This window comes from Lepisma saccharinum, chromosome 26, assembly GCF_977018435.1.
Source record: "Lepisma saccharinum chromosome 26, izLepSacc3.1, whole genome shotgun sequence".
Taxonomy (NCBI): domain Eukaryota; kingdom Metazoa; phylum Arthropoda; class Insecta; order Zygentoma; family Lepismatidae; genus Lepisma; species Lepisma saccharinum.
This window is the reverse complement of record NC_139254.1, coordinates 29267715-29283004: the sequence shown is the minus strand read 5'-3', so window position 1 is coordinate 29283004 and position 15290 is coordinate 29267715. Positions and strand designations below refer to the sequence as shown.

The window sequence follows — 15290 nt, the reverse complement described above, 5'->3', positions numbered from 1 at the left end:
CATACAATGGTGCATCAACTGCCAAACCGGGTATCTGTCCAGAGTTCTGCAGCCCAACGCACGACATTCATCCCATGGTTCATCATGGACGCCGTAGCTGCCTTCTCATAGAAAAGGTGAATAGTTGTAATTGGTACATATATTAGTGAATAAATATATAGTCTGATACATTTAAAAATTGTGTAGTTGTATTTCCTGACCCCAAATATGTATACTTAGACACCAAGATTGTGGTCCTAAGTGATTTAGAAGCCGAGATATTGATAATATACCTATATTTCAAAATGGCCGCTATAGAATCCAAGATGGCCGACGGAGGAGTTGGTTCCTATCAAAAATTGAAAGCTAAGCACCTACATAGTACCTGGAAAAAATTTGGTGCTTTTGTCCGGTGTGTCCACATTAACGCGATATTCGACATTAAGCTGCCCCCACTATTATTTATTTGGAGGTGGATAGCTATTACCTTATTTATATATCCATATTATACATAATTTCTATACATTGTATCACATAATTATATCCAAATTGTAGAATTTGCATGATAGAAATTTAAGGAAGGTACAGATATTGTGAAAAGATCAAGTATCTGTTCATTATTTCTTCATGGGACTCCCTAGGAAAAGATTCGAAGATATTATTAAATATTGTGTTCGTCAACTACAGCAGGTTAAGTTCTCTTGTTCCTAATCTTTCCAAGTGGGCATTCAATCTTACACTGCTCGTTCAGATTCGCATTTATAAGACTATTGGTTCTCTCAGTAGTTAATTCAATGGAATCATGGATTTGTTTAACTTACCTGGGTATATTATTTTTAAGTATACTGTAAAGGTAAGGTAAAGTTCCCCGAGCATATAGCAACGTGCCATGAAGGAACATTTAGACACATTAAATGTGCCAAGAAAAATGTACACTGTAGTTAATTCTTTTCTGGTGTGCACCTATTATCCAATTCCCTTTTTATTTTGCATTTCATCCTTGCATAGAACAGCCGAAGAAGAAAATAGTGTCTAGCCTGATTTGCGTAATTGTCTGCTAGATCATGGAAGCATTTCAAATTCGGATTTATTGCAGTAGGCAACAATGGCAACTAATAACCAATCACAAAGGGTCAACACTTATGAATGAGTGAGTCAGTTTTCAAGGTCCCATTTTCGGGTTCGATACCCGATGGAGGAACATGGCACAGTGATTCGGATTCCACTTTAAACTGTAGGTCCAGTTCCGATTAGCCTTTCCGTGCATAAAGTGGACTTTAAATAACAATTCAATCAATCAATCAACATTTGGGGTAAAAGTGCGGGAACACGATAATGAACCCACCACCTTCGCACATTGCTGCGAATGTGAATGTTTGTGTCCTACCTTCTCCTACGCCCATATGCCTTCAGGACATGTTGCAATGTATAGGGAGTATCAGTGGCGGCGAATATGGGAGCGTGGGGGACAGTTGCCTTTCCTTTTTTTCCAATTTTTCCTTCTCACTATGGCCTCTTAATGTTAAGCCTTGTCTACAAAGAGAAAGCAAACTGCCCTTTCGCCCCCAGTTTTGGTACCAAGTCGGCGCCACTGGTAATAGATTTTTATCTTTACCTTCATGCGACAGTACTACATTTAAACTCCAAAGTAGTAAAGAGCTTCTGAGTTACACGGTAGTTGTCTTGTATTACTCTTGAATACTAATAATCTGAGGCAATAAAGGCCATTTTAAGATAACAAAAATTGTAAAATATATCCTTGATATTGCATTAACATTCATGGGGGTCGGGAGGAGGGGAGGGGGTCGAACGGGTCGGTGGACCTCCCCTGGAAATTGACATTGTTCATTTGAAGATACAAGAAAGCAGAAAGTTTGTTACTCTTATTGTTAAGAACAGAAATAAAGTTCATTTAATTAGTATTCGAACAGAACAATGAAAGTAAAAATGCATTGGATCGAAAACATTTAGAGAAAAATACAGGACCAAGGTTATATTCTAACATTTCATCCAAAGAACAAATGGTTCCACAGTTTTCAAAATTCTAATAATTACAGTTGTAGGTGAAAGGCCACACAACACACTTTATAAAAAAAAATAATACACCTAACATTTAATGCCTCTTCTTGAACGAGACGTGCAATGGTTAATATCAAAGTGCATTCAGATACTAACTGCATAAAATGCAAAATAAATGATGGAAAATAGTTGTGCTGGTTTTCACTCGTTTGGTGGATCGAGTCTCCCCATTTACATAATAGTAATAATCATTATTATTATTTCGAATAAAAATTATTTTTGTTACTTTATAATATTTATTATTGTATAATAACATTTATAACCGTGGTAATAATATTTATTATTTTTCTACTATTCAACTTTTATCATTTGCCCGACCCCCCTACAAAAATTTCTGGCGACGCCCATGTTAACATTCCATGTTGAAAACCAAATGACAACTTATAATACCTCATTCACTATTCTTAGAAGTTAATTTTTTTCAATATTTGTTTAAGGCTTTTCGCAACTTGTGGTATTAACGATAGCTAGATAATCCAGGCAAGATAAGATAAATGAAATGCATCACGTAGAGCATTGTTGTAGATCGAACATATGTGGTGACAACCAATATGGATACCTTGGATGTGGTAGCTGTTATTTGTATCGTTCTTTCTTGTTCCCTGCAGGCAAATGCAGGTAAGAAGTTTAGTGTGAGGTTTCAATATTTTGTTACATAAAGTACAATATAATTTAAAGTTATTCATTAGAAATTAGAAATGTATATACTTATTAACTGTGCTTCTATATCCCTTGCGTTATCGTGGATGTTAGCATATTCGGAATCTGGATTGAAAACTGGTTACTAGCAGAATACTTCCTTTAGTGAAAGATGAATGTGGTGTTTAAAGTGGTGGCTGCTTTTCAAGCAAATTTTACGATCTGAAGTGTGAAATTTCCATTCTCTGTTTTGTATTTAACAATTAAAACAAGTAACATTGTTCACATAACAATGATGAGTGTAGCTCGGAGATGAAGTATGAAGAGGAAATTATCTACTTAGGTTGGTAGCAAACAGGCCTGTATGAAGTAGTGGTTCGGGTAGCACATTACGTTGCCAAGAACTCTGTTTCCGAATCTTGAGTGATAGGGATTCCATTCTATTTGTCTCATTAGCCATTGTGCTTAACTTAGAGAGTTAATCTGCTGCATTCCAAACGGAAGTAGACTCTCTGAACAGGGTCGCCACTGAATGTGTCTTCCAACACACATCACAGAGGGTCTCTATATGGTTTTCTGCAGTGCCTATATAATACTCTGTCCCTGTAATCCGTTGACCATAACGGCAGAGAATGGGAGAAAGCGAGTTGGCAGAGCAAAGCTGTGTGTTCTGGTTCAAACTGCTGATATCTGCAATCACTTCTTCTCTCACGATTTCATCGGGCGAACCCTATCAAGTCACCACTTGCGCAGTGATTTATTCTCGCCAATCTTCTGATCAACAATTATCGAATTCTTCTGTTCTATCTGAAATTTCTAAGACAAATGTGAGTTTCTGTTAGGCAAAAACAACATAATACTGCGCAATGTACCATTGTAAACTGGAGGCACATAGTTGTTCGGATTCCACTATAAATTGTAGGTCCAGTCCCGATTAGCCTTACTGTGCGTAAAGTGGACTTAAAACTAACTCGAACTCAAACGAAACAAACCATCGCAAACAAGGTTCAAATTCCCCGCCCGCCCGCTCGATTTTCGTATGTTTACAAGAACCGGTGACGGAGGTGAAACACACCTATACATACACATGTAAACAAGCCTCGAAGTTCATCTGTGTCTCGTTTTTCCCGCACGTTTCCTGGCGCCACGTTTCTCAAAAGGATCTTATATCATTGTCTACCCTCTACTATGTTTACTACAAGGGCTTCCCACCCAAGTATTTATTTTATCATTCTCATAATAACATGCAGTGAATATACCAGGTGACCTAAATTAATGTTGCCCTTCTCAGAGCCTTATACATCCCGTTCGAAGCAAAGGATTGCGCTGAAACTTAGTATAGAGGCTATGGAGACCACGAAGAAGCGAGTGCTGACGAAAAATATAGTTCCGATTTTCACCACCAGGTGCAAATGTAGCGCTGAAATTAGTTCATAGTGAACAATATCCAAAGAAGAGCTCCGTGCGACCATTGATCACACTGCATGGCGCTTCCAAAGGATCATTCACATTGGCATGAATTACCGCTGTACCCACACAAACTCAAATTTCTGGTTGTTGCTACTTCAGCGACACATTTGCATCTGATGGCAAAAATTCGAACTATTTTTAACATCATCCGCTTCTCCACGATCTCTAAGGCTCTGTACTAAGATTCAAAACAATACATTGCTTCCAATGGGATCCAGCGGGCTCTGAGTAGGGCAACTTTGATTGTGCACACCCTGTAGATTATTCATTTTAGTATTCTGGAACCTTCTCCACTCACCTGGCCATTCACCTGCTTTAAGTCTAAACATATTTCTTAAATTTTCATTTTTGAAAACTCTTAATTTATGTTCCTATTTAAGAGTAAAGGACCACGCTTCACATTCACAGGAAATTTGAATACACATAAACATTTTTGGGGCGTGTCTTGTATTTGATTATTTATATTTTCTTCCTTAACACAAACTGTTATTAGTTTCTATTCGAACCATAAGCAAAGGTACGGGTAGTAGGCTTTGCGTACTGTGAGGAAAGAAAAGCACTGCTTGGTTAAAACATATTAACGATATATCAAAGTATCCCAAATTGATCGATATATTGATTTAGTTTATTTTACTTAGCTTTTTGTCAGTTTTGACTGATCGTGAAGTCGAGACTGGGTGATGATATGATGAAATTCATTAAGGGACAATCACAGAGAACTCTCATGCCCAGGCCGAGATTCGAACCCGGGACCACTGGCATAGCGGGCTGTGCTAACCACTTTGCCACGGAGACCTGCATATCCAAATTCTTAAAGAAAGGAGTGAAATTACTGTTTTCGTTCAACTCAACATTTCAAATTACAGCTCTTGAACAAACCTTAAAGGAAAAGAGATGATAATGTAGAGCTTTAGAAATCTTAGTTAATTTGTACTGGATGTAAATATTTCAAGCAGAATCCATAAATACAAAAAAAAAAAAAAAAAAAATGATTCCAAGTAGCTGTGCCAAGAAAATAAACACATGAGAACTGAGTAGGCCAAATGTTTTGGCCCCTTTTCATTTCGTTATCGTCCAGTTCATGTGGATCTACACCGCAAAACTTCGCTTTTTTCCATATCTTTTTCTGTCGACTGCGCAAAGAGCTTGAAAACATGAACAATTATCGATATATCAAAATGATACAACACTGTCATTAATATTATTCAATGTTACCGACATTTTGCACAGTACTAACAACGAACGTACAGTTGACGCAGGTGTAACGAACGCTACGTGGGGGGTATTTTCTTGCAGGCGACAAACAACTTGGCCACGAACTTGGCGGCGGTGCGAATCCGGACATCACATGAAACCCACGTAAACTTAACGTTGCTAAACTAAAATTAAAAATTAAAACCATAGTGTGAATTACAAGGGTGGAGATGTTGTACCAATCATGTAACGTGACACATGGATACTATATACTTCATAAAAGGTAATGCCATTTTGCAGTTGATTAATTTATTATTTTTTTGTGACAGCTGACTCTTGTGGACCATTTTTCTATTGCCCCTCGGGATATCAGTGCTGCGACGAGGAGCGTCATGTTTGCTGCATTTTGATATTGGGGTATGTAAATACTATCTTAACACTAAATACCCTTGTTTACCATACATGAAAAATAATTCGTTCACAATTTCCAGGCACATGGGTGTCTACCTAAATACGTATAAAGTGTAGCGGAGTAAGAGTAAGAACTTAGTTTTTGATTCCATATATCTAAGCTACCATAGAAGTCAGAATCTTAAAATTGATATCTAACATACCTTAATCATTCTTCTTTCAGTTTCTCTAGGCCCCAGATTAACATTTCAAATATATTTATTGAAATTCCTATATTTTTATAACGAATGGAGAAACCACTCTTACCTCCTGGTGTTGTAGAAGTTTACATGTAGGAAGGGATTTTAAAAGAATTTTAGATTGCTAAATCGGTTAAAAATTTGTGCTACTAACTAATTTGATAATTAGTAGAAATATATTTGGAAAAATACATTCTAAAAATATGAATTGTGTATGATTTCAGACGCTTTGGGGAGTTGGATGACTTCGGCAGGGTAGACTGATTTTGACGCTCTACTTAATGAATCAGGCACAGAATCCGAATCAGTATCTTAAAAATTTTCACAAATGCAAATGCGGTTTGCACATTTCTTTGCACAAACTTTTGCCCAACTGTGATATGCGAACTTTTACCTCACAACACTGCTCCTTCGCTACAAGCAGGAAAATATATGAAAATAATTTGAAACATTTAATACATTATGACATTCACCACAAGCGCCTTACTCAAAATATGTGGTCAATGAATCACTGAAGTTCGTGTTATGAGGAACTGATTGCAAGAAATTCAAAATATTACAATATGAATATGACAATTGAAACTTACCTTATTGATTCAACGTGTAGATGCCTGTAACTATATCTGATCACATTCCTCCATGACACTTTTCAGACTGACTCATTGTTGTCAAGTTAACTTTGAATGCAACACGGATATAAATATTTGAACTGCGCACTCTTATCCAACTCCTCCCTGTTCACGATTGATTTAATCATATTTTCAGTACAACAGAAGACGTTTTAGACCGGAAAGAAACAATAGTAAAACAATAAATTTAATACATTTAGTATTAAAAATTAATAGTGATTAAGTCAAATTGTGTAGACCAGGGGTTTCCAAACTTTTTTCTTTCACGGCGCCCATAGTGTTTCAAGATTTTCCCGCGGCGCCCAAGTCAGAATGTAGGCCTATCTAACATTTGCAACGCTCAGTTATTTTGTCTAGGTTTATAACCTCAAGTTTAAAAAAAATAAACACATATTTCAAATTCATAAACATTTTATATGTAAAAAAGTACTAAATAAGCACATATTTGGAATATTTCAGTGAAAATATTGGAACATTTCTCGGCGCCTCTGAAAGACAGTCACGGCCCCAGGAAACCGCTCATCTAGACTTTGAGCGTGTTCAAGTGTAACTCGGGTTTGTTTCCTGGTGGAGCCAGGCCCGTAGTCAGGAATCTTTGTAGGAGGGGGGGGGGGCGAAGTCAATCCTAGAGGGGGCAAATTTTTAATATATTGTCTCGCATTAGTAGATATAGCAGGGTACACAGAGGCACTTACCCCCTCCCCAAAAAGAGATAAGTAACAGAAAAGGGATGATATCTTGAAACTCCGACGAACAAAAAAAACTTCGAGCAACATCAAATGGCAATATTTTGATAATGACCTTTCCAGATTGCCAAAGAATATAAAGTTTAACATAAATAGGATAATAGGGACTGTATCTACTTGATATTTACAGGTCGATAATGTTAATAGACGGTTAATATCTACCAACAGCTTTGGGCCTCTCTGCAGAACTGATTATGGGAGCCCTTTAAAAATCATGCTTCATAATGATTTCCTCTAGTTTCCAGTATGCAAGATTGTTACGCACAGAGGAATCTAACGAGAATCCAACAACACCATTGGTTTGTGTTATGCAAGAAAAATCGAATTAATTAAATAATAATGGTTACATATTATCTAAATTTTGATGAATTGTGTAAAAATTTGTAATACATTTATTTTTGTACTTGCTAAAACATTGGTCCCTTAGTCCACCACGGACTCTATTTCCTTCAAAGGGGAGACACTTGCATCACTACAGACAATGTTTGCCTACTGGTTACGGTAACCATTTTACAAAATATTTTGTGACTTGTATTATTTTATTGTTGAAACGCATGTTTGAGTTGGGTTGGTGTTTTAAGTCCACTTTATGCACAGTAAGGCTAATCGGGACTGGACCTACAGTTTAAAGTGGGATCCGAACCACTTGAGCCTCCACCGGGTATCGAACCCTGGACCCCTCGATTACAAGGCAATGACGCTACCACTGCGCCATGGGGGAAGCTATGAAACGCATGTCTTTGACACCCGACAAACAAATAGAAATCCCTTGATTGATCAATGACTTCTTGGATACAGTGCCATCATTAATATTTCATGTTAAGTTTCATAGAAAGAAATTGTTTTAATAGGGCGCAAATAGTTTTACGGGGCGCCATGGCATTCTCTTTAACATTTTTTTCATATAGAACGTTTGGCTCCCAGGGCCACTCCCGCCGACCTATAGCTATGTCCCTGAACTTGGACTATAAGAATAGGAGATATTGCGAGCAGAGCGAGCAAGAAATTTTACGAAATGTATTTTTATTTGTATAAAATTTGAAATCGAGGGGGGCAATTTCCCCTCTGTGTTCATTGCAAGTGCCCTTGGCCGTCAGGAAGAAGGATGCAAGGAACGCATGGAAACTCATTCCATCATGAGTATTCAATTGTCCTGTTATTCTTAGATTCTCCTGGTCTTGTTTTTTTTTTACTTCAATGTTTGCTTCCCCTAGAATGGACTTCCGTCCAAGGTCGGGTGGACAATGTTCCCTGCCACCCCCTGTGATTCCAGCACTGTTTATGAGTGTCTCTTCATCAATTTCACGTCATCACTCATTGTCACCATTAAGTCGATGTGGCAGAAAAGTAACGCTAAAGTAACAATAATCAAATGTCCACTCCGTCTCTCTACCATATGAATCACTATTATGAAAAGGTAGACTTCGGAAACAAAAAATTATGCCGTTCAAACTTCATAGCAACACATCCAAGAAAAACATCGAAACACATTAGGCACCTTTAATACAAGACTACTCAAAATGTCACAACTGTTCTAGATACTGATACTTGCGAAATCATTTTCCGAAGTCTGAATCTGGAACGGAATATTTCCTCCCAATCCTGTTGTTGATTTGGTGTTTTAAGTCCACTTTATGCACAGTAAGGCTAATCGGGAGTGGACCTACGGCTTGAAGTGGGATCCGAACCACTTGTGCCTCCAGCGGGTATCGAACCCGGGAGCGATGACGCTACCACTGCGCCATCAGGGAGGCCCTCCTCCCAATCCTGATACGACATTATACGGAATCCCATACACCCTAATAAATCACAAAATCAATAAGTGTATTTTTTGCTAGAGTAATACAAGATATAATTGTAAAGATTAGTGAGAATTCCAGGCAGGAATGTGTTCTGTATTTTTCACAGATGGGGCAAAGCAGGCTCTCAGGGGGCAGTTGCTCCCCCGCCCCCCTCTAGCTACAGGCCTGGGTGGAGCCGTACACATTGGATCACACTTTATGTATGAGTTAGTTTTTTAAGTTCACTTTATGCACAAAAAGGCTAATCGGGACTGGACCTAGAGTTGTAAAGTGAGATCCGAACCACTATGTACCCCGCCGGGTATCGAACTCCTTGATTGCAAGGAGACGACGTTACCACTACACCAATCAAGGAAGCGGGATCCCACTTTAAACTAAGTCCTGTCCTGATTCTTCGCATAAAGTGGATTTAAAACGAAGTTTGAATTGTCTTTTGTACTTTGCTGTACGTCTGCATAACATTCGTAGGGATGTAACTTCAAGTGCATATTTTTGCATATATTTGAATTGTTTGTTAAAATTAAGTAACTTGAAAAACTTGTTATAACTTACTCTCTGTCTCTCTCTATCCGATTAAGAAATAGAGAAAGACAACATTTTCTCCATTTCTTCCTTCTAACTTATTTCTCCTTTCTCTATCAATTTCTTTTTCATTCATTCATTTGTAACTTTTATTGCAGTTTGCCACCTCCATTTGGTTACATATTAATAGTTGCAATCATCATCGTGCTGAAAGGAGTTATCATCGGCATTTGTTGCTACTTCAGAGCGAAGAAACGCCGTAATCTACAAAGGGCTCAAGCTCAACGTAAGTCCCCTAACAAAATGAAAATGTAGGTAGGGAGAGGATTTTTAGGTGCTAAAAACTTGAAAATGTTTATTTCTTAGGTTCTAAAAACTGCCGTAACATGTATCTAAAGCTCAAGAATATTTTCAGTCAAAATGTCAGACTCACCCCACTTATTTGTTTTTCATATTCACACAAAAATCTAATTTTTTCCACAGTTTGTTCGTAACACTGTGGGGTTAGTGTTTGCACAACGTGGATCCATCGTGTGGCGCAAATTGTTAGGTACTCCATGTAAATAACAAAATGAGTTACTGTTAAAATTATTATTGTTTTTAATTACATTAAGGTTTAAATGTTTGAAAATGTACATAATTTGCACATTTAACCAATAAAAGTAACTACATCTTTAGTCCATATACTTCACAGACAAATGAATTAAAATTTGCTAAATTTTTAAAGCCCTACACACGTAAAGCACTTTTGTTAATGCATTTCATGCATCCAGCCTATGCCATCTCACTCAATTTTTTTTCATTTGTTAGCAGATATCACCAACTACTTCATAATTCTTTGAAATCAGTTCATTATGAATATTTTAATCTAATATAATGTCTAGAATCTTAAATGTTGAGTGCAAAATGTCACACACGTAAACACTGGAATGCTCCTATTGTTCTGGATTGTTTATTTTCTCCAGCGGGATGTCCGCTGCAACAAATGCTCTACTTACAACTAAATAATCATTGCCAACGCTTAGAACGTCCTTTATTTGAACATATTAGCACTTGTCGTGAACACACATATAAAGTTTCATCGAAATGTTTGTCTCATGATAAGTGTTGGGTGGCTTAAAGGTAAAAGGTAAAGTGCTCCCCTGTGCTTAGCACCACGCCATGAAGGCGTATAGGGGGTGTGGGTGGCTTGATTGATCGATTTAAAAGTTTTGGATGTGTCTGCACGTATGGACATTTTGCACCCTTTAGTGTATGCTAGGAGGATCCCCTTATCTAAAACCCTTATGTCAACATTACAAAAGGGGTGTAAAAAGCCCCTTTGGAAAGGTTATAAATGCAGGTTGTAAATGGACCTGCATAGAACAAACACAACACATTAGAAAGTGTAAGGGTAGTTTAAAACTACCTCAGAAAGTGGAAAGGCCTTCTCTTCTCAAAACTCAAAAAACATTAGCTAAAACACTGGTATCGTCTACCAACATAGAAGACATTTCGTTGGAAAAGTTAAAACCCTGTCTGCGGTAATTGAAATCTGTACATTTGAGAAGAATGTGCCGAACACTTAAAACAACGTTGCAAGTACGAAATGACGTAGGGTCCAGTCCTTGGAGCAAATCACGACGTGTGAGACGGCTGTGTCCGATTCGGAGCCGCGTTAAGATGACTTCTTCTTCGGCGGGAGAGACGAAACAAGTAACGCCAAGCCCTAGTGATGAACTTGATAGGTGAAGCTTGTCCCCCCCTTATCTCATCATACTCTGCCTGCCACGTTTCTGGTTTCTGGGTGACTTGAGAACGCTGTTCTGAATAAATTGTCTTGCCACAGAAACGTTAAAGATTGACTAATTTACCTCATATTTTGTCTATTGTATGCATAAACTCCAAAACATGTATTTACAAAAGGTACTTGGAAACTTTATTTTGTCTATAATGTCTATTGTTATTGGGAGTAGTAGTACAATTTCTACATTATGTTATGTGAGGATTGTTATGTGGGGAAATTTTCGTGAAACAATTTCTAATTACAGTTTAATTTAATATGAATATGTACCTTTTATGTTCTTTCCATGGAAATATGGGTTTTATGTGTTAATGGTAATATTATCGTATTGTACCTGCAGTTACCTGGAAACTATAAAGACTATGGCTCGTCTCCTTGGGTAACATACATTCGGTACTAGGATCGATTTCCTGGGGTGATTATAAATTAATTCTAAAATATGGCAACCCTGCATAGTCTCAGCTGCGAGAGATGAAAACACAACTTTAAATGAACCATTTTATATCGTCAAGGTTAGACCCGGCACATATTTGGATATGAAATTAAGGATTTTTACCCGTCTCAGCGATAGACATGAATCTCCTCAGAACTCTGGAGATAATTTCCAATACCTCCTTCACCAACGACTCTCGATCGAATCTCCCTCACTCCCCCCCCCAACTATTTATTCTCCTCTCTTTCCACATAACAATCCCTATTTCTTTAGGTGTCATCCTACATACTCACACATTTCCTGGTTCCCCCTCAGTAAATCCAACTCGGCAATAACTGACATCAGCATTCCATTAAAATTTCCTGACTGGGCTGATTCCTAACTGTCTGGGAGTAACGACATCTTTATATTACTAAATTTCCTCTTCCTGATTTTCAATGATTATTCTTCCTTTCCTTTTACATATAATTATCATCTCTTTACGTTATGCATTTTTATGTGAAATAAGACTTCGCAGATTACATTCCATCCATATGGCGGACTTCTGAAGAAACAAAGAAAAAATATGTTCTTACCTAAAAAACCGTTCCCTAATGATAAGTTAATAAAGGTAAAGAAGGTAAAGTGTTCCCCTGTGCTTAGCACCACGCCATGAAGGAGTATAGGGGTGTGGGGGTAACGCCCCACACTTTCTTGATCCGGTCGTGAGTGGGGGTGATGTGATCAGCATCACGCCCCTGACCGCCTTTACCCCCCAGGGTTTCCCCCAGGTACCCATGTTATTCGACACTGGGTGTGCGCCGGGGCCGCTTCCAACGTTAGAAAAGTTCCCGTGAAGATAGAATTGGTTATGTCTCCCTTCACTAAAAACGGTCAGGGGAAAGGATCGATCATCTACAGTGATAATTTTCTATGTGAAATATTGAAAATATTTAACATAATGTAATCTTTTGCGTAATAGTTTCACTTAAAATTCGAAATTATGATTCATGTGGGTGGAACATAAACACGTTTGAGCTGTTTGGTACTAATCAGAACACGCCTGAGCCGATACCAATGCCGATGTATCGGTATCAGAAAGCATGGGTTGGAAATCATCTACCAATACCAGCTGTTACTTTTCCGGCATATTGGTCTTTCACTTGATCCACAAATATGCAGCGCGACACTTTCGCCGATTCTAATTACCCTGAATATTATGCAAAATTCAAACTCTCTTTATATTTTGCACGAAAAACTATATTTTGTGATTACATAATATCTATTTTAATATTCTCATGCAATTCTTGAATATTCTAAAGCAAATGTCTTGGTAAATTGAGACATTAATTGGGGAAGAATATTTACAGACGATTATTGATCAATATTTTGAACACATTTTAATTATATCAATTTTCAAGTATCGATATCGGTGGGAATCGGTAAGAGTATTGGCATCGATATCGGTATCGGTTTAACGTGGTATCGGCTCAGCCCCAATATTTACATATCTAACACTTGATTAGTACATATGAATCCATTCCCTGCTTATATCACAACATAAAATAATACAATATTATGGATTCTTTCTTAATGGTTTTTCGAGAAGATAATGATTTAAAAGTAGGAAGTAGATACGCGAAGCTCTGCACTCTGTGGGCAGGTTGTAGTGGACTGTGGGCTGTGTTGGAACTCCCGCAAGTAAATATCTACTGTATAAAAATAGCCAATTAAGGTTTTAATATTATACACCGAGTTTCTTAGGAACCTCCGGGATTTTGAAGTTTCACTGTGCAGAAGCAAGCTTGCATACAAGAGATGATAGCATGTCAACGGGAAGAGGAAATGCACGAGTTTGGTGGCACATGACCATGGCTTAGTTGCCTGTTTCTCCGCTAGGAGACAGTAGTATGAAAACATGGTGTTTTCAGGTGAACAGATAGATTTTTGTGTCACGTAATGTGCTAAAACCTAGTCGACGTTGTTTTTTAACTAAAAATCTACAGAACCACGAAAGGACATAACAATAAGGGACTGGTGTAGAAAATTATAGGAAACTGGCTGTTTGTGTATACCATAACGAACAAGTAGGCCGGAACCATCGCCTGAGACAGTAGAACGCATACGTTCTAGATTACAGAATTGACGTCTGTGGAGTCACCAAGGAGGTCACATCGAGCATTTGTAAGGTCCGTTAAACACTTGCATATTTACTCCATTCACTGACATGCTCTCATCTCCGTGAGTGAGGTGGCGTCTGAGTGACCGACTTCCGAAATCCCGGAACGAATTATGAAATACACTGTGTACTACTATATCCTTATCAAACGCATATAATTAATTTTTCAGAATATGAATCCGTACTTGTCTTGTTCTGTTTCAGATCCTCCGCAACCAATAACCACTCCTCATCAAGGAAACCCCAGAGTGGTCACACCATATGAACAGCCGCCAGCTTACCCTCATCAACCACCACCATACACTCTCGAGCCAGCACCGAACAATGAACAACAAATGTCTAACCAATCAGATTTGCCGCCCTACACTCCAATGGAAGAGGTAAAAACCTACCAATCGTAGAGGGAGTGCAGTAGAAAAGGTTTCTGATACTTGGAAGAAACTTCCTTGTGTTTCTGGTTTCTGTATATATAGTTTTCGTTATTTAGGTTCTGTATAAATTGAAAACTAAATATAACTATTCATCTAAAAGCTTCTCGTTTCACTTGTATCTAATGATAAATCTAAGTAATGATTATTAGCTTAAGATACCATGTATGGCTCTCATTTGGAAGAATTGAAGAGTGTTTATATTGTAACTAGATACTGTTCCACTGAGTATCTGAAGTCAAATTTTGGCATGTACTCAATGCTTTACTCCAGCTTTCATCACATCGCTGGCTTCTTCATGAGTAACGACAAGAATAGTCAAAGTTTAAAACATGGGAAGGTAAGTTGGGTTAGAAAGTTATAAATTGAAGGTAAACGGCAAAACAGAATGCCCTGTCACTGCTTCCTACTCCTTGCCAGGCCGGCGACTGTCTCTCCTATTCAATATGGTTGCCTGGCTGACAGGAAGTAAATTCATGTTGCACATTTGTTTATTATGACTGTCGGTTGTTTTTGAGGATTTCACACAAAACACTTACTTTTTTGTTGGTAGTTCTTTCCAATAATAATTGTTATCCTTTGTCTAACTGTCCTGCATGTTCATTTGACTTGTTTTTAATGTTAGTTATCTGTCAGAGATGCAGCATTACCTTCTGACCTAGGCAGATATGAAGATTTTAACAAATCATTTGAATCGGGGGTTCAAGGACGAACACATGGACACAAAAGAGGCGAGCAAGCCCACACTATTGAAGAGAGGGTGCAGGCTGCATACCAG

The 15290-nt window shown here is 38.0% G+C and overlaps 1 protein-coding gene across 1 annotated transcript; it reads left to right on the top strand.

Annotated features, from left to right (window-relative positions):
• The first annotated feature begins 2585 nt into the window (after positions 1–2585).
• Positions 2586–14595, top strand: LOC145979716 (uncharacterized). The gene is made up of 4 exons (XM_083112689.1): positions 2586–2676; positions 5691–5778; positions 9869–9996; positions 14289–14595. The coding sequence occupies exons 1-4, from the start codon at positions 2610–2612 to the stop codon at positions 14483–14485; spliced, it is 480 nt and encodes a 159-aa protein (XP_082968815.1). The 5' UTR covers positions 2586–2609; the 3' UTR covers positions 14486–14595.
• Positions 14596–15290: the final 695 nt, after the last annotated feature.

Excerpts from the sequence above, each read along its gene's own strand:
- LOC145979716 (XM_083112689.1), top strand. The coding sequence starts at position 2,610 with ATGGATACCTTGGATGTGGTAGCTGTTATTTGTATCGTTCTTTCTTGT. Across the intron at positions 2,677-5,690 it reads TTCCCTGCAGGCAAATGCAG|CTGACTCTTGTGGACCATTT; the intron begins GTAAGAAGTTTA and ends TTTTTGTGACAG. Across the intron at positions 5,779-9,868 it reads TGCTGCATTTTGATATTGGG|TTTGCCACCTCCATTTGGTT; the intron begins GTATGTAAATAC and ends CTTTTATTGCAG.